The 20,233-nt window shown below is 43.2% G+C and overlaps 1 protein-coding gene across 1 annotated transcript in view; it reads left to right on the forward strand.

Moving 5' to 3' along the window:
* The window catches only part of POLA1 (DNA polymerase alpha 1, catalytic subunit), a 245,653-nt gene that overhangs the window by 13,167 nt on the left and 212,253 nt on the right, over positions 1 to 20,233 (forward strand). Inside the window, exons 11-15 of the mRNA XM_068144815.1 lie at positions 2,695 to 2,807; positions 3,234 to 3,350; positions 13,317 to 13,391; positions 15,387 to 15,525; positions 19,750 to 19,907. Coding sequence (XP_068000916.1) covers positions 2,695 to 2,807; positions 3,234 to 3,350; positions 13,317 to 13,391; positions 15,387 to 15,525; positions 19,750 to 19,907 — 602 coding nt within the window. The remainder of the gene's footprint in view (positions 1 to 2,694; positions 2,808 to 3,233; positions 3,351 to 13,316; positions 13,392 to 15,386; positions 15,526 to 19,749; positions 19,908 to 20,233) is intronic.

Here is a 20,233-nt window from a genome sequence, read left to right on the forward strand (position 1 = left end):
AGGCTTACTTTTCCTAACTCCCTTTACTATCTTAGGCAGAGAATTTGAGAATTGTAATCCTATTAGCATTTTAAAGAAGTAATGAATAAAAACTGCCCTTGCTTTCTCCTCAGATAAACATTCTCCCTGTCTCTTGTCTTTGCTTGCCTTTTGGTTCATGATCTCTCTTTTTACAACACTTTGTGGGTTTTTAGTAAGATTTACTTGAATTTTTTCTTCCTTCTTTCCATTATCTGTTCTGTGGGGGGCCAGGGCCTGATAGCTTTTCTCTCATTTCTTGGGTTTATGTATGCACTGTCTCTGAAAACTCTTTGAAGTTAGCCCTGCTATTGTTTTATGTTTGTAAAGGAGTGTTGTGGTGTGTATGTGGGGGGGATTGATTAGATCATCTCCAAAGGTTCCTTCCACCCTAGATTCCTCCAATTCTGTGATTCTGAGGTGAACTGAGGCCACTTATTTGTCAGTGCTAGAGTTCATTGAAGTTAGTCTTTGCAATTCAGACAGTCTTTTACCCTGTCTTTGACTGGCTCATATATCCTTCTTTCTACCTCACCTGCTTGTATGTATACCTCTGACAGGTTAACTTCATGTACTTAGTATTACCAGCTGTTCAAGCAACCAGCTGCTGTTTTGTGGTCTCGCCCACAGTTTCATCTTTCTGTATGATACAAACCTATCTTTTATCCCTTAGGGAAAAAAAAAAGGAAAAAAAGATTTCTGGGGACAAGAATTTCATCTTCCCTGTCACTTAGATCTGTAATTTCAGTTCTTTCTAGATCCTTTTATTCAAACTGTCTAAATCTTGAAGATTGCCTCTGTATTAAGAAAAAACTTTAAGATACTTTGTACAGCTGAAGCTCCTATCCTTGCTCTCATCATCTTCAAAACCACAGTGTTCTCTGTCCTTGATAAAAGTAGTTTTGTTCACATCTATTCCAAGCACTCAGGGAATGATTTTTTTTTTTCCTTATCCTGTCACTCTGGTTCTGTCATTCATCTTAGTGCACCTTCACTGATTTATCTTTCATCTAATGGAGTAAGAAAGGTGCCTTCAGAGCTAAGAGATCATGTAGCAGGGATGAATTGTTACTTTTGACCAAGGACTTGTTTGTGCATCTTCAGACCAAGGAGAAACACAGGTTCCAAAACCTTCTGTATGTGAAACACTGGTTTTGGGACAGTCTCAGCTCTGATGTTTATGATTTCATCAACAGTAACATACTGCAGGAAGAGATTCTTTCTTGTAATCAAACTCCAAATTATTTGGAAGTGGAAGGGAACTCACTTGAATCCAAGTTTTTGAGTTGTACTTGGAAATTTACTTTACTTGTGAATCACAAACCACATGGAAGCCAGCTGGCTTTGTTCTGGGTTATTTCAAAGTTTAACACCACTTGGTGAGCAGTTTGCAGCATTTTGTGCCTGTGCCAAGTTGTCTGTGGCTCAGGGATGTCCGTGTACAATAGTGACACAGTCCCCAGTCAAGTCAGTTGTGCTAGTCCTGCTTTATACAGGCTTTGTGAATGTCTACCCTGCTGTGTTAGCATCCAGGATTTCTTGTGTTGTCTTGGTGTCCTCATTTCTTAAAAATAGTCATCTGAAAGTTTTTTAGTTTATCAGCTTCTAGTTGTTCTCTGCAGGTTTTATTATTAGTAGAGTCTTGATCTCATGGTACCGGAGTGCAGGAAGTGACTTGTGCTGGTTTAAGTGGAAAATGAAAAATTGTAGATAATGCAGATTTCGAGAGTGATTGACAGCACAGGCATTTTCATTATCTCTAGCTTTCACTGATTTCTCTCTCTTCCCTCCTTCTCCTCATGAATTATCAAACTAATATAGGTAGAAATAGATATCAGAACAGAATTCTGAGATTGGCTGTGTGATGCCATTTTGAATTTCATATATCAAGGTGTTACTATAGTGATAGAGACATGGGCAGAAAGAAACACAGGTATCTGTAAAGATAACTGCTTAAAACAATTTAGAATGGAATCATAGAATGATTTGGGTAGGAAGAGGCTCCCAAAGGTCATCTAGTCCAAGTCCCCTGCAGCATACAAGGGCATCCTCCACTAGATCAGGTTGCTCAGAACCTAGTTCAACTTGACCTTGAAGATCTCCAGGGATGGGGCCTCAACTACCTCCCTGGGCAACTCCCTTTTGCAGTGTTCCTCCACCCTTATGGTGTAGAACTTGTTCTTAACATCCAGTCTAAATCTGCTTTTCTCTAATTTTAAACCATTGCCCCTTGTCTTGTCCCTGCAGGCCTTTGGAACCAGTCCCTCTGCAGCTTTCTTGTAGGCCCCCTTCAGGTACTGGAAGGTCACTATCAGGTTTCCCCAGAGCCTTCTCTTCTCTAGGCTGAACCACCTCAGTTCCCTCAGCCTGTCCTCATAGGAGAGGTGTTCCAATCCCCTCATCATCTTTGTGGCCCTCCTCTGAACCTTCTCTGTCAGGTCTGTGTCCTTCTCATCTCGAGGGCTCCAGAGCTGGATGCAGTACTCCAAGTGAGGCCTTAACAGAACAGAATGTGCTAATACATTGGAACAGTTTATTATCTGGGGACCTAAACCAGAAATGGTTCTGTTTCTCTGCAAGATCCATAGTAATCTGCTTAAGCTGCTTTATGCAACATAAAGAATGATTGATTTAAGAACTGCATATTGAATTCTTTGTTTCACCCTTTGTTCTTAGGTGTGGTGTTTTTGTTTGGCAAAGTTTGGATTGAATCTGCAAACACTTATGTCAGCTGTTGTGTCACGGTGAAAAATATTGAGAGAACTGTTTATCTACTGCCACGTGAAACAGTAAGTATATCTTTTAAGCATGTCAGACATAAGTACCTTTCATTCTGCTTGTGGCAGGCTATGAGTTCTAGTAGAGTGTTTATGGGATCTGTTCAAGCCAGTGTTCTCTGATGTAGGTAGTATAGTATATGTGGTATATCACAGGTGAGGAGCAGAGGAGTGTTGTTGCTTCTCCCTGACCCTAACTAACAACTGCAGACAAATTGTTACCTGGAGACTTGTTGCTTAGGAAGTAACGTTGTCTTGATGCATCATAAAAATCTGTTTCAAAGAATAGTTTTGAAATTTGGGGTTTCTTGGCTGTTGTGTTTTTCCCTTAAAGAGAAGATTCGTTATTCATAATCGCAAACCAGAACTCAGCTTATTGGTGATGTTTGCTGACATCTTGTTTTGCTAATTTGTTAAAACCTGACTTGTGTTTTTGAGGAAATGGATCTATCTACAGGCAAAGAAACCGAGACTCCAGTGACTATAATGAGTGTTTTCAAGGAATTTAATGACTGCATTTCACCAAAGTATAAGATCATGAAGTTCAAATCCAAGGTTTGTCTGCAAGTATCCTATTTTGTCATTTTTTGGTTCTTAAGGTGAAAGGCCTGGTGAAACACTGTCCAGTTCTGCTGAAGTGCAAATGTCTAAGTGTACCTGCTTGTAAAAGGTATCACAGAGTCACAGACTGTTAGGAAGATCATCTAGTGCAATCCCCCTGCCAGAGCAGGAGCAACTAGAGTAGGTCACACAGGAACACATCCAGGTGGGTTTAGAATGTCTCCAGAGAAGGAGATTCCACAACCTCTCTGGGCAGCCTTGTTCCAGTGCTCTGTCACCCTCACAGTGAAAAAGCTTTTCCTCATGTTTACGTGGAACTTCCTCTGCTCTGGCTTTTACCCATTGCCCCTTGTCCTGTCTGGGACATCGCTGAGAAAAAACTCATCCCAAATGTCCATACACCATTAAGAACAGTAAATCTGCAACATGAAGTTTAAAATACTCTAATGACCACAAGGGTGGCAAGGCTCTGGAGTGGATTGCCCAGAGAGTCTGTGGATACCCCCTCCCTTGAGATGTTCAAGGCCAGGCTGGATGGGGCCTTGAGTAACCTGGTCTAGTTGAGAGGCATCCTTGCTCATAGCAGGGAGGTTGCATTAGATTATCTCCAAGATCTCTGCCAGCCTAAGCTGTTCTATGGTCCTGTGATCCATTTGTTAGCTTCTTTGAAACTGGGTTGTATGTCACAATGTCTTTTTTCTTTGCATTGCTATTTTTGAGAGTACAGAACAGGCAGAAATTCTGATACCTAAAGTGTTGGGTATCAGCTGGTGGTGTTGAGCTTAAAATGAAAGATGTGCTGTGCAGCAGATAGATCAGTACACTGGGGTTGGATTGACTTTGCATTTGCCCAGGTGTTGCATTAAACTTTTGTCTCTTGGTACATCTCATCCTTCTCACTCTTGCAGATCTATCTTCTTGCAATGTGTGCTGTTTGGGGCATGGGTTGTTATAGTGTATTTACAGAGGAGGTCTGGACACTTCAGCTGTTCTGGGCTTACAGTTATGGGCAGTAGTCTTATGGTGTTATTTTGCTGCATCCTTTTTGCTCAACAGAACCTTAAAAGAACATTGGAGAAACAAAATATTGCTGTAATGGAAAGCTTGCACATACAACAGTAGAATACTTGTAAGTCTGCAGGGAAAGAGCTGATACTGCTTATAGCATTGCAGATTTGGACTGAATTAGTTTGCTAGTGTGAGAAAGCTTGCTTGTTGTTTACATAGAACCTTTGTCTTTTGGTGGGGTGTGAAGCATGTCCAGAGAAGGGCAAAAAGGCTGCTGAAGGGCCTGGAGCACATGGCCTATGAGGAGAGTCTGAGGGAGCTGGGGGTGTTCAGTCTGGAGAAGAGGAGGCAGAAGGGAAACCTCAACTACCTGAAGGGATGTTGGAGCCAGGAGATGCAGCCTCCTCTCTTTGGTGGCAAGTGACAAGACTAGACAAAATGGTTCCAAGCTGCACCAAAGGAGGTTCAGGATATTAGGACATTCAGCATGTTAGGAAATATTTCTTCAGTGAAAGGGTTGTCAAACATTGGAATGGTGTGCCCAGGGCAGTGATGGAGTCACCATCCCTGAAGGTGTTCAAGCAGTGTGTGGACCTGGCACTTAGGGACATGGTTTAGTGTTGCCCCTTCAGTGCTAGGTTGAAGGTTGGACTGGATGAGCTTGGAGGTCTCCTCCAACCAGATATATTTTGTGATTCTGGGTGGGGGGAAGTAGATGTGGGAGTTTGGGCAAAAGTGGCTAACACACAAGTAAGAGGAAAAGATTTGTTCAGAGTGAAGTGCTCAGAATGAGTCTGGCAAAGCTGGCTTTCACTAGAATTACTGGATGCTGTGGAATTTTGTCATAATTTTACATGGCTGGCCATCTTGTGACTGTAGGAGTTGTTCCTGAGTAGCTGATCAGGGAATGGGCTGGCATGGCATTTAACAGTATGCAAATGAGGAAATACAAAACTAAATTCATGGTAATTTAGATTGGAAAGACCCTTATGAGGTTACCTAATCCAAAGCTAGAGTATTTCTGGAAGTTGAAGCTGAAGGTGAAAATGTGAGCAGTGTTTCTCAAATGGTAGACTCATAATGGATCTTCATCAATGTGGAACCTAGTGCCTTGCTTACACCATTTGGGGGGTAATTGATGTGTCATTAGGAATTTGGAAGAATGTGTTTGGTTGTTTTTCTTTTTGGTCAAGCTTATTTTCTCAAAACTCTGTGCAAACTTAGATTTTTCAGTTTTCTCAGTGTTACTTCTCTTGTATAGTTGATTATTACTCAGTTGTTATGTATGGGGATCAAAAAGGAAGGAATTTAAGAGCAGGGAAAAAGCAAGTTTGTAGTGGCTCACTGTTCATTCACAGATTGCATTGGGTTGGAAGACACCCTCAAAGGTCATTTTGTCCAACCCCCTTGCAGTCAGCAGGGACACCTCCAACTAGATCATGGCTAAAGAGTCTGATCTTGAATGTCTTCAGGGATGGGGCCTCAACCACAGCCCTGGGCAGCCTGTGCCAGTATTGTAAAGAACTTCTTCCTGGCACCCAATCTAAATATACCCTGCTCCAGTTTCAAAACATTGCTCCTCATCCTATCCCTACAAGCCCTTCTAAACAGTTCCTCCTCAGCCTTCCTGTAGGTCCCCTTCAGATATTGAAATGCAGCTATAAGGTCTCCCTGGAGCCTTCTCTTCTCCAGGCTGAACAATTCTTTCAGCCTGTCATCATAGGAGTGACGCTCCAGCCCTTTGATTATCTCAGTGGCCCTCCTCTGGACCTGCCCCAGCAGGTCTATGTCTGTCTTGTATTGGAGGCTCCAGAACTGTACACAGTGCTCCAGAACTGTACACAGTACTCCAGGTGAGGTCTCACCACAGCAGAGCGGCAGAATCATGTCTTTCAGTCTGCTGGCCACACTTCTTTTGATGCAGCCCAGGATGCCATTGTCCTTTTTGCTGCAAGTACACACAGTTGGCTCGTGTCTGGCTTCTCATTCATCCAAGTCCTTTTCTGCAGGGCTGCTCTCCATTTCATCATCCCCCATCCTGTATGGATATTGAGGGTTGCCCTCACCTAGGTGCAGGACCTTGCACTTTGCCATATTGAACCTGATGGGATTCTCCTCAGCCCACCTTTACAGCCTGTGCAGGTCCCTCTGGATGACATCCTGTCCTTTAGGCTTACTAACTGCACCACTCAGCTTGGTATCATCTGCAAATTTTCTGAGGGTTCACTCAACCTCACTGTCTGTATAATTGATGAAGATATTGAACAGCACTGGTCCTGAGACAGACCCTTGAGGGACACCACTTGTCACCCATCTCCATCTGGACGTTGAGCCATTGACCACTACCCTTTGGATGCAATCATCCAACCAATTCCTTATCCACTGGACAGTTCACATATCAAATTTGTATCTCTCCAGCATAGAGAGAAGGATGTTGTGGGGAACTGTTTAAAGGCTTACAAAAGTCCAGAGAGATGACCTCTGTTGGTCTTCCCTTGTCCACTGATGTAGTTACACCATTGTAGAAAGCCCTGACCTTTTCAGGAATGAGAGAGGAAGCTCAATTCTTCATTAAGAGAGGACACAAGTACTTCAGAAATGGAAGCAGGGGTAAAGGCCTTTGAAAAGACACAGCTGAGAGAATCTCAGGAAACCTCCATGTGTTCCATGGTGCGCTTAGCAAGGGTGAGTGAGGCGATGGAGTAATAAAGTTTCACCTTCAAAGGTGGCTTTTAAAAATCACAGAATACATCTGGTTGGAAGAGACCTCAAAGATCATCCAGTCCAACCATCAAGGTAAACCATATGCAGGAAGCATCTGTACTTTTATTTCTGATGTTAGTTCAAAGCTTACCAAGTTTTTACTGAGTTTACACAGAGCTGGGAGTGAAAGACCCAACTTCCTTGTCTGGACATGTGACTACATTGCGTCTGGGGTCTTTGGGCGCAACATGGGAATGATCCCTAGCGGGAACAAGGAAGTAGCAGCTCTTAAGGCACTGTTCACATCTCACCTGGAATACTATAATTCTTGATCATCCTGATAAGGAAAGATGAACTCAAGGGACAACAGGTACAAAAGATGGTAATTAAGAAGGATAAGAAAAGGAGAATCAGTTATACCAGAGAGAACTCTGAAAGATCTTTAAGGTGGGTTTTTTTTAGCCTACTAAAGTGAAAAATAATAAGACCTTTTTGCTCTCTAAAAACATTAAAAGAGGATGAACAGCAAGAAAGCTATTTAAAGGACAGTTTTAGCAAAAGGAGAGATTTATACATTTTAATTAATGAATAAATTAGGCAGGATAGTCGAGAGTGCAGAGCAGCTCTGGAATAACCTGCCAAAATTGTTTTTGAACAGTAAGAGTTTGAATTCATCATACTCTTCAGCAAACTGATTTTCACTGGCATCGTAAAAGGCCATCCAGATTTATTTTGCTGGCATAATTTTCTGCTGATTTTGTTAGTTGCTGCCTTCTGGAGGGGTTTAAGGAGAACTGGAGCTAGCAGGAGGCTATGGCACTAGTAATGTGGGAGATAAGAGGAAAAATAAGATTGAAAGGCAGGGCTGTTGGTGGGGCCTTTGGAGGATTATTCAAGGAAGGTATTGTAACTCAGCTGTTAGAGTTTAACACAAAATTGACTGTGAACAAGTGACACCAAAGAGAAAAGAGGCTCTGGGGAGACCTTATAGTGGTGTCCCAGAAGTATCTGAAGGGGGCCTACAGGAAAGCTGGGAAGGAACTTCTTACAAGGGCTTGTAGCGATAGGATAAGAAGGAGTGGGTTGAAGCTTGAGGAGGGCAGATTTAGACTGGAGATTAGGAAGAATTCTTTCCAGTGAGGTTGGTGAGACACGGGAACAAGTTGCCTAGAGAGGTTGTGGATGCCCCTTCCCTGGAGGTGTTCAAGGCTAGGTTGGATGAGACTTGTGCAGCCTCTTCTAGTGAAAGGTGTCCCTGCCCATGGTAGGAAGATTGGAACTAGATGATCTTTGAGGTCCCTTCCAACCTAATCCGTTCTATGAATTTGGTCAGGTTTACATGTTTGCAGCAGTCTTCTGGCTGCCCACAAGATAACTGTTGAGGTAGTGGGGTCATCCTATTCCCATGCCTTCCTTTTGTGCTTCTGTGAGACCTCAATGTGCCAGATAATATACCTTATTAGTCTGTTTTTTGTAAGGAGTCATCATCTTCCTTTTTATTGTAGTTACACCCCCAGACATGTTGTGTTGTTATACAGCCCTTGGATCTGTTTCCACAGAGGGTGTGTGCAGGGCTCTTAAATTGAAATGGTGGTGGCACTCTCCTGAGAGAACTGTCCAAAAAATTGATTTCCACACATCTGTGACTGTGTGTGGTTAAGAGCTAATACTCTTTAGAAGAGCTCCCCTTTCTGTGATGTGCAGCCAGTGTTCCACTACTGTAATGTTAAGGGTTGGTGCTTTGAAAGACTTGAAAGGCAAATGTCATTTTTGGCAGTACTGTAGAACTCTTCTATCATTAGCTGGAAATCAGAAAGGTTACCAGCATGTCCGCCATGCACCTAGACTTCTTTTAGTCAGAATACCCAGCTTTGAGATTATGCAGAGAGGCCAGCTGCATGCTAGGCTGCAACAAAAGAAGCATGGCCAGCAGATAAAGAGAGGTGATTCTGCCACTTTGCTCTGGTAAGAGCACAGCTGGAGTACAGCATCCAGGTTTGGATCCATCCACGCCAGAAGGGCATCAATGTGATGGAGCAGATCCAGAGGAGGGCCACCAAAAAATGATCAGAGAACTGGAACGCCTCTGCTATGAGGACAGGCTGAGGGAGCTGGGGTTGTTCAGCCTGGAGAAGAGAAGGCTATGGGAAGACCTAATAGTGACCTGAAGGGGGCCTACAAGAAGGCTGCAGAGGGACTGTTTCCAAGGGCCTGCAGTGATAGGATGAGGGCCAGTGATTAGAAATCAGAGAAGAGGAGATTTAGATTGGATGTCAGGAACAAGTTCTTTCCCACGAGGGTGATGCAACACTGGAACAGGCTGTCTGGGGAGGTTTGTCTTCCAACCTGGTCCTATCCTATCCTATCCTATCCTATCCTATCCTATCCTATCCTATCCTATCCTATCCTATCCTATCCTATCCTATCCTATCCTATCCTATCCTATCCTATCCTATCCTATCCTATCCTATCCTATCCTATCCTATCCTATCCTATCCTATCCCATCCCTGGAGATCCTCAAGGTCAGGTCTGACAATGCTCTGGGCAGCCAAATCTACTGGAGGATGTCCTTGCTGACTGCAGGGGAGTTGAACTAGGTGACCTTTGGAGGTCCCTTTCAACCCAAACCATTTTATGATTTATACTCTGAGACAAGTTGTTCTGTGTGTGTGTGCATCTTGGCCTTGCCAGCACCAAACTTTGTCCCTGCAAACAGATACACTTGAGCCCTATCATTTCCTCCTGCACCTGCTGCTAATTGTAGCTTCAATGGGTTGCACTGCTGCCAAGTTAGCAAGTCTTCACAAATCAATTTGAAAGCAGCCTTACTCCACTTAGGAACTTAGCAGCTAATCACTGCTGCTCATTTCTGCTCTCTGAAGGGCCACTTGAAGGGCAGATTACTCTGCAGCAAAGCATTCATTCACTGCAGTTATGACCAGGGGCTGGTGTAATTGAGCTGAGCTCTGTGGAATAACGCAGATGAATCACTGCAGCATACTATTTTTACACTGTGTTCAGCTTCTGTGTGCAGTAAGAACTTGTTTGAAGCCTGAGAGGGTTTTTTAAAATTAAAAAACAAAAAAAAGAAAAAGAAGGGGACACACACCAGTAATATGTGTGGGGGAAAAAAAGGACTGCATTGCCATCTGTTCATCTGTTATGTTGCAGCCATGATGTGCTGTTTATGTGAGGTGCTGCTTTGGTTCAGCAGTTCAGGTCTACATTTCCATGCTAGCTTGTAATGCTTCTCTGATTTCATAGTGGTGCTCTTGGACCAAATTATATTGCTCTGTTCTCCTTCCAGGAGCTCTTGATGCCATAGTTGTTTCTGGATTTACCTTCTTTCTGTCTATTGCAAAGTACCCTCGCTACTCCTTCTCAGGCTATATAGCCTTAAAATTGCTGTGTCATGAGAGGTTCAGGAACAGTGACAGGAAAGCAGCCTGGTGGAAAAGGATCAGAAGATTTCACAGTTAGTCAGAACTGTGTGACCTAACCTAGGTGCTTCTGCTCTGGCAGGGGGCTTGAACTGGATGATCTTCCGAGGTCCCTTCCAACCCCTAACACTCTGTGACCTTGGGGTGCTGGTGCACAGCCGGCAGAACACGAGTGTGCTCAAGTGGCCAAGAAGTCCAGTGGCATCCTGGCCTGGATCAAAACCAGTGTGTCCAGCAGGAGCAGGAATGTGATGGTGCCCTTTTACTCAGCCCTGGTGAGGCTGCAGCTTGAGTACTGCGTTCAGTTCTGGGTGCCAGAGGACAGGAAAGACATTGAGGTGCTGAAGCATGTCCAGAGAAGAGCAACAACGCTCAGGGGTTGGGAGGGCATGGCATAGAAGCAGTGGCTGAGGGAGTTGGGATTGTTTAGTTTGAAGAAGAGAAGGCTGAGGGGAGATCTTACTGCTCACTACAGCTACCTGAAGGGGAGGTTGAAGTGAGGCTGATGTTGGTCCCTTCTCTCAAGTAACCAGAGATAGGGTGAGAGGCAATGGGTTGAAGTTGTACTTGGGGAGGTTTAGATTGGACATTAGGGAAAACTTCTTTTCTGAGGGAGTGGTGAAGGGTTGGAACATACTACCCAGGGAGGTGGTGGAGTCACCATCCCTAGAGGTGTTCAAGAAGCTGTAGATGTGGTGCTTCAGGATTGAGTTTGGTGGTTATGGCAGCTGAGTGATGGCTGGACTCAATGAGGTCTTTTTCCAACCTTAATGATTCAGTGCTTCTAAGTAATAAGCTTAACTGCTTGTTGTAGCACTCTGAGAGAGCTATTGGTGGTGCTATTAATTTTAGGAAAAAAACCCAGCCAACCTCAAAACCAAAGAACTTTGAGTTTGCCTGTGTGTGCATTTTGTCTATTTGTGCCTTTTTTTCCCAATTTATGGTGACTTTCTTATTTTACTTATTCCATCAGTGTATTAAGCTGACTCTGTGTGTTATGTGCTGATCCTAGTGCACTCCAGTGAAAATAAGCTTTTTAATTTAGCCTCTTGAACTTTCTAGGTATCTAGAATGGTTTCGGTTGCAAGGGACCTTAAAGGTCATCTAGTTCCAACCCCTTTGCCATTAGACCAGGTTGCTCAAGGACTCATCCAGCCTGGCCTTGAACACCTCTAGGGAGGGAACATGCATGACCTCCCTGGACAACCTGTTCCAGTGTCTCACCATCCTCACTGTAATGACTTTCTTTCTAATATCCAGTCTAAATCTCCCCCTCTCAAGCTTAAAGCAGTTCCCTCTCTTCTTGTCACTAGAACCTCTTGTAAAAAGTCCATTCCTAGCTTTTATGTAGGCCACCTTCAGATACGGGAAGGTGCTGCTCTAAGGTCTCCCTCGAGCCTTCTTTTCTCCAGGCTGAACAGCCCCAACTATCTCAGCCTGTCCCCACAGGGGAGGTTCTCTAGCCCTTTGATTATCTAAATGGCCCCCCTCTTGACCTGCTTCTGTAGTTGGATGTCCCTCTTATGATGAGGACACCAGAACTGGACTCAGTACTTCAGGTGGGGTCTCACAAGAGCAGAGTGGAAGGGCAGAATCCCCTCCCTGTCCTGCTTGTCACATTTTTTTTATGCAGCCCAGCACATGGTTGCCTTCTGGTCTTCAGGTGTACATTGCTGGCTGATGTTGAGTTTTTCATCAGCTGACATCCCTAAGTCCTTCTCCTCGCCCAGCCTATATTTGTGCTTGTAGTAAGAGTAATGTTGAAGCATAGTTACGGCGTGACATAGTCCCAATGATATAGAACAGCAATGCAGATGGTTTGTGAAGCACTTCAGAGCAGAGCATACACATTGCTGGGTAGAGCAGGGCTTTGCAGTAGGTACCATAGTGTTGCACAGGATATTGTAATTATTTGGAAAGTGAAGGTAGCTATTCTTAGAAGTAAAAAGCTGTGCATGTTGTGGACCATCATTGTTCTTGAAGAAAGCAGAAGTGATACTTTCCAGTAGAGTTGTGCTGAACTTGAGACTGCTTCAGCTGTCTTTGGTAGAGCTACATAAACAAATTTGTCCGCTTTCCAGTAAAACTCAAGTAACTGAAAATGAAAAAATAGCCACAGGAATGATTCTGTTCTAATCATGTAATAAAAGAAACAACTGGCAGATGATTGGGAAATCAGCTCTCTTGGGTGCCTCTCTGAAGTATGCAACATAAATGGGCGCACCAGGACTGGATGCAGTACTCTGGGTGGAGTCTCACAAGGTCACCTTTGGTCCTGCTGGTCACACTGCTTTTGATGCAGCCCAGGATAGGTTTTGTTTTCTGAGCTGCAAGCTCACATTGCTGGCTCACATTGAGTTTTTCATCAATTGACAGCCACAAGTCCTTCTCCTCTAGACTGCTCTTGAGTCACTCCTTGCCTCGCTTATATTTGTGCTTGGGATTGCCCTGACCCAGGTGTAGGACTGTGCACTTGGCCTTGTTGAACTTCATGAGGTTGGTATGGGCCCACCTCTCAAGTCTGTCTGTGTCCCTCAGAATTGGTAAGATATGATCAAGCCCATGAAAGTTTTTAAGGCCAGGCTGAACGTGGCTCTGGGCAGCCTGATGTAGTGGAAAGTGTCCCTGCCCATGGTAGGACGTTTGGAACTAGATGATCCTTGAGGTCCCTTCCGACCTTGACGATTCTGTGATATTTGAGATGGATGTTTCAGCTGACCTTGATGCCACTAGCTTTCTTATTGGACAGAATGACAGTTCTCTTGGTAAATGCTGAAAAAAAAAGAATTTTTTGTTTGTTTTATATAGAAAGTGGAAAAACATTATGCTTTTGAAATCCCGGATGTGCCAGCAAAATCTGAATACTTAGAAGTGAAATACGCGGTAAGTATAATTCAGTTTAATTAAGAATTTAATGATTTTAGCAAAAAAATATAGTTCAGGATTTGATCTTGAGTGGCTAGTGGCTGTGCCTCTGTTGCAGGATGTAGTTATTTGCTTATTGCGTTGTAATTGGAAAAAAAAATAGGTGGATACCTAAGCTTGTGGCTTCTTTGTTGTCATTTCTATGTGGGTTAGTCCTTAAGCCCTACAGAGGGCTGGAGCACATCTTCTGTGAGGACAGACTGAGAGAGTTGGGGCTGTTCAGTCTGGAGAAGAGAAGGCTCTGAGGAGACCTAATTGTGGCCTTCCAGTATCTGAAGGGGGCTACAAGAAAGCTGGGGAGGGACTTTTTAGGGTGTCAGGGAGTGATAGGACTGGGGGGAATGGAAAAAAAACAGAAATGTGTAGATTCAGATTGGATGTTAGGAAGATGTTTTTCACCATGTGGGTAATGAGACACTGGAACAGGTTGCCCAGGGACATGGTAGAAGCCTCATGCCTGGAGGTTTTTAAGGCCAGGTTAGATGTGGCAACCTGATGTAGTGTGAGGTGTCCCTGCCCATAGCAGGGGGGTTGGAACTAGGTGATCCTTGAGGTCCCTTCCAACCCTGACAATTCTGTGATTAACCAATTCATTACCAGGTAACCTATAGCATACTGGTTTGGTAGCTCTAGTTGTGAAAATAAACCATGAGGGGGAAAAAATACTTCCTACAGCCAGTGCATTCTTCCCACCTTCATGCAGTTATAATTTGCTTATTGATTTACAACAATCTATATTCCCATGTGCTCTGCCTTGTTTTTTATCACCTTGCCACTAAATCAAACAACCTTTAGCTATATTGCATCAAAGCTCGAAGTACTGTAAGATGTTTTAAACTACTTACTACCCTTTAAATGATTTGCTGAATGCATATCCAGAATGTGGGTGGTGTATCTGCTTAGTGTGCCTCTTGCAAATAGCGGCGGGGTGAGAAAAACTTTTATTGAAGAGTTGTAAAATTGAGCAGCAAAGATGGGAAAAAAATCCTGTGGGAACATCAGTTAGCTAATCTTCATTAGCAAAAAACATAGAATGGTTTGGATTGGAAGGGACCTCCAAAGGTCATTGAGTCAAACTCCCCAGCAGTCAGCAGGGACATCCTCCACTATATCAGGTCACTCAGAGCCCCATCAAGCCTGACCATGAATATCTCCAAGGATGTGTTTTCAACTACCACGCTGAGCAGCCTGTTTCAGTATTGCACCACCCTCATGGGAAGGAACTAAATCTAAATCTCCTCCTCTCATTTCAAACATTGCCCCTTGTCCTATCACCACAGGCCTTTGTAAGCAGTCCCTCTGCAGCCTTCTTTCAGGCCCCCTTCAGGTACTGGAAGGCCACTATTAGGTCTCCCCAGAGCCTTCTCTTCTCCAGTCTGAACAACCCCAGCTCCCTCAGCCTGTAAGTGAGAGACTCAAGGATTCTGAACCTGTTGGGTCAGTTGCTGTGATAATGCCTTTTAAAACTAGGTTTTTTTTAATGCTAGTTCTAGGTGCAAAAGCAGCATCCCATAGAGATTTGCCAACTATCTCAGATTTTTCTTCAGCTGTGCAGAGAGAGACACTTTATCCACTCTTTGTATGACAGACAAGATTAAAGCTGTAACTATCTAATTACGTTTACAACATAAGCAAATGCTGTATTAAATTGGTCATTGAACATTGTTATGGGCTTGGCTGCTGATAACATTGTGTTGCTTCCAGTGTGGATGAAGAACTTTTGCTTCAGTGCATTTGGACATTGCTGTCCTAATTTAGTTGTGCACCTATATAAGTCGAGCAATAGTGCAATGTCTTCAGTTGCTGTAAGGTGTTATGAGTTAAGGCTTTCCTTATGGGAAATGATAGCAATTTCTGGCATTGTGTATTTTTAAGGTGCTGTCTGAATATAATTTGTCAGCCTTGAAGCCTGCTGTGGGATGAAATGACTCACTGCTTTCTGTTACTCGCTAGGCTGAATGCCCTCGCCTTCCCCAAGATCTGAAAGGACAAACATTTTCACATGTATTTGGAACTAACACCTCTAGTCTGGAACTCCTCTTGATGAGTAGGAAGATCAAAGGACCATGCTGGCTGGAAATAAAAACCCCACGTACGGTGACTTGCTGGTTGCTGGATAATTACGGATTGGGGGGAGGAGGGGAAAGATAAATTGTATTGCTAAATTATAATTTTGTAAGTTAACCTTACATTTTATCTGGATACTTTTCATTATCTAGTACAAATTGTTACTTATTCTGCAGTTTTTGAGTGAGAGCTGTGGCTCAGTTGGTAGCGCATAAAACCCTTAATGGGAAGGTTGTGAGTTCAAGCCTGCAGTGGGCAGTAGTGTCCTCCCTACTCTAGTCATGAGGTTTGTGGTGACAGGTTGGACTTGATGATCTTTGAGGTCTCTTCCAACCTATGTGATACTGAATACTGAAAGTGGCACACTGTACAGATGAGACCATAACGTTGAATGACGGTCAGAGGGATCTATGCAATGCCTGAGTAGCTACTCTGCTGCATACTCTAAAGCCACATATACTGAAGTTAGTTTCCCAGAAATGTGGTTTTCTTCTCTTGATAATATGACTGGGGTTTGGTTTGGGGTTATTTTTTTGTTTCTTTTTTCTTATTTTTTTTTTCTGCAAATGCATCTTTTTTAAGAACAAATTTTGCTGTCAGAATGCTTTTTCTTGTTTATTTGTATTAGGTCTGTTTTTTTCCTGGCACTTAGGAAAGTTTTGTGGTTTCAGAGCCTTTTAAATTTTTTTGACTCATGAGTGGCATGCACCACTTGCAGCTTGGCTAAAGCCCTTTCTTTTGTGTGTGCTGCATATTCCCGAGAACATAAGGAAGTTGATGATAGAGGACAAAAACTACATCTCCTTCAGGCACTTCAAATTGCCAATGTGAACATAAACACCAGGATTCTCCCCTTCAGCACCTTGCATAGTCACTGAGGAAGCTGACACCAGTAAGGACTTTGAGCTGGAGTAGACAAAAGAAATCCCTGACTGCCAAAAGATGGGTTTTCCACCAGACAACTGGCAAGCATCGGTATACTTGCTGGCACTGATTTTAAAGGCCTAAGAGTGGTTTTTCATCTGAAGTCTTTGCCCAAGAATTGATCTCATATTTCTTTGGTGTGTTCTTTCTTCACCTGAAAAGAGTCTAGAGCTGGTTTGTTCCTTGTATCCAGTATGACAAATGTTGTACAGTGGAAACCAACTGTTCAGACAGTGTTGGGTTTTACTTAATGCTGATGTGTGTTACCTCTCCTTAGAACTATCTTGCCTGATCTTAGATGTTGATTCCAAGCCAGACTTAAATGGTAATCTAGGGGAGCTCGTTTTTCCTACTCCTGCATCTCTATCACAGCCATCAGGTTCCACAGACTCTATATCTTGATAGCAGAATAGCTCGTTTCAAAACTGTGGCATACCCACTGTTCAAAACTATTAAGCTGGCTAGTTCTATTTATGCAGATTTCTGTAGTCATTGCACTGGATTTTGTGCCTCAAAACTGAGTTGTTGGGTTGGTTTTTGGTGGTGGTTTTAGGTTTTTTTGTGGCTATTGTTTGGGCTTTTTGGGGGTATGTGTGGTGTTTGTCAAGGTTTTTGCTTTCTTGCGCATCTTCCCTTCCACATTTCCCATAGAGAGTCTTAGAGAGAACAAATATACCTGGAAGGCTTAGAATAAGCAAGTCTCAAACCATTTGATCAAACTTTTGCAACCTCTTGTTGAGGTTCCAATATGAGGAAAAACTTCTTTAGAGGGAGGGTAACAGAGCCCTGAAACAGACTGCCCAGGGAGGTTGTGGAGTCTAAAGATGTTCAAAACCTGCCTGGATGCATTCCTGTGTGGCCTGCCCTAGGTTTGGCAAGGAGGTTGGGCTCGACCTCTTGAGGTCTCTTCCAACCCCTAATATTCTGTGATTCCTCAATAACTGTCATCACTATTGATAATCACAGAATCATTAAGGTGGAAAAGACCTCTGAGGTCATCCAGTCCAACTGTAAACCCAACTACTGTGGCCATTAAACCATGTCCTGAAGTGACTCCACCACCTCCCTACCAGAGCTTTTCTAGAGCAGTGTCTTCAGACTGGTTGTATTGTGCAATCTGTCATCAAAAAATTGAGCATGTACCCCCAGTGTTTATAAATTATATACCTATATTACTGTATTAAGATGCTATGGGAGGCATGTGAAACAAACACTTTCAAAAGTAAATATGTTATAAATGACATAAAAATATTTTTCCCTACGCCCCTGTGTGTTGTGTTATGCATCCTGTGGGGTGTGTGCACACCTCTTTGAAGGCCACTGCTCTATAGAGTGCTGTTTGGAGCTCTGGCTCATAGACTGGTTTAGGTTGGAAGGGACCTCATAGATCATCTACTCAAACCTCCCCGCCCTGTTAAGATATTGCAGATCGATTAAAAAGGTGTTAAGCAGTTGTTTGCCTGTGTCCTTTGGAGAGATCAGCAGTGCTTTATAAACTGAGACAATTTAATCAGTTACCTCTTTGCATTTATTGCTAGGATAATGAGAGAATATGAAATATGTAGGTTTCCAGAGAGCAGTCAAACAATTTTGTAGGGAGTAAGATATCTAAGTCTACAACAGCTGTCATAACAAAGTTAGTCCATCACAGAATGGCTTAGGTTGGAAGGGACCTGAGATATCATCTACTCCCACCGCCCTACTATGGGCAGGGACACCTTCCACTAGACCAGGTCACTTAAGGCCTCACCCAACCTGGCCTTGAACAGCCCCAGGGAGAAGATATCCACGATCTCTCTGGGCAGTCTATTCCATAGTCTCACCACCCTTGTACTTAAGAACTTCTTCCTAAGATCCAACTTTTCTTTCTTATGGCATGCAGTGAATTATCTCATCAGCACCTTTTGTAAATGATCACTTTTTTGTTTTAAAGCAAATAAAGAATTACAGAATTGGACTAGATGGCCTTTACAAGCCCCTTCCAACCCAACCCAATCAATGATTCTGTGATTCTCAAATGACATGGGGTGCTGGGCATGTCTTTTTTTCTCCATCTATCTAATTTGTAGTTTTTTGTTGTACATTTTGTCTAAATAGCTTTCTGTGGTCTCTCTCACATTTTTAAGATACTTTATACTACCAGGGTAGGATAAACTCTCTTACAACATCCCTCATCTCCTTATTTCCATAAGCATGTTTCTGGAGGACAATATCTAAATTAATTCATCTGGTGTATTTCAGTCAGTCATATAGAATCATAGAATTATTAGGGTTGGAACAGACCTCAAGGATCATCCAGTTCCAACCCCTCTGCCATGGGCAGGGACACCTCACACTAGATCAGGTTGCTCAGAGCCCCATCCAACCCCAGCCTTAAAAACCTCCAGGGATGAGGCTTCTACCACCTCCCTGGGCACCTTGTTCCAGTGTCTCACCACCCGCACAGGGAAGAGCTTCTTAACATACCTTCTTGTTTGATCAAAATTCTTTTGATTAGCACTCTGCCTTTTCTGTAGCATTAGAGAAATTTTTGAGTATTCCTTTCACTTTTAAAATGAAATTAAATTTTTAGTAATAATACAAAATAGTTTTTATGAAGGCTTCTCCCTTTGTACTGACTACAAGATTAGGGTCTAGGAGGTGCTATATTAATTCAGGTGGAGTTGGACTTCCTTAGCTTATACCTTCCTCTGCTATGACTCTTTATACAGTTTCCTGAAGTACATTTTTGTGTTGCCTGTAGAAGAGGAGACTCAGGGAGGACCGTATCACACTTTACAACTACCTGAAGGGTAGTAAGGTGGGGGTCAGGCTCTTCTCCCAGGCAATTTGTGACAGGATGAGAGGGCATGGCCTAAAGCTGTGACAGGGGAGGTTCAGGTTGGATGTCAGGAAGCACTTCCTCACAGAAAGGGTAGTTAGACACTGTAATGGACCGCCCAGGGAGCTGGTGGAATCACCATCCCTGGAGGTATTTAAGGAAAGATTGGATGTGGCATTTAGCGACATGATCTGATCAGTGTGGTGGTGTTAGGTTATAGATTGGTCTTAATGATCTCAGAGGTCTATTCCAGCCTCAATAATTCTGTATGTATGATTTTGTGTGTGTGATTCTCTCACTTCTTTTGGTGTTAAAGAACCCCTAGTGTGACTAGGCTTCTGACTGGGCAGTCAAGGCCTAGGGACTTAACCAAAAATTGGACAGGATTAGTCTGGATCTTAGATTATACCACAAGAGCAAAACATTAGAAGGGCATGCTCTGTGCAACAGTGCCATTACTTGAGGTTCCCAGAAGAACTAAAGTGGTTTCTGCTGTTTCCTCAGAGCCTTCAAATCAATCTGTCAGCTGGTGTAAAGTGGAGGCTGTGGCCATGAAACCTGTCTTTGTGAACGTGGTTAAAGATCTTTCTCCTCCTCCTCCTCTTGTGGTCATGTCCCTCAGTATGAAGACTACTCAGAACCCAAAGACTCACCAGAACGAGGTAAGTAATCTGATTTCATTTTGGTCTGCTTTGGGTTTGTTCTTTGGTGTGTATTAAAAATTGTCTAAGGGTTGGGACAATATCACCTGATAAATGATGTCTAAATTATTTACTGTTGAATAAACTTCCTATGCTTCAGGCTTTTCAAAGACATTTTTCCTGAGGCCTTACCAGCATGAGGACTGTGGGTTCAGGAGGCCTGTTTGATAAGAATACTGTGACAGTGGATCCTACTTATCTTTTCAAGCCTTCTATTTTATCCTATGTGCATAATAGTTATAAATGAGACTGTCCCAGAACAGCTGTTAGTGGATTGCTGATTTTTT

This window comes from Melanerpes formicivorus, unplaced genomic scaffold (genome assembly GCF_026170545.1).
Source record: "Melanerpes formicivorus ecotype bairdi unplaced genomic scaffold, bMelFor1.0.p_v2 SCAF_11, whole genome shotgun sequence".
NCBI classification, from domain to species: Eukaryota; Metazoa; Chordata; class Aves; order Piciformes; family Picidae; genus Melanerpes; species Melanerpes formicivorus.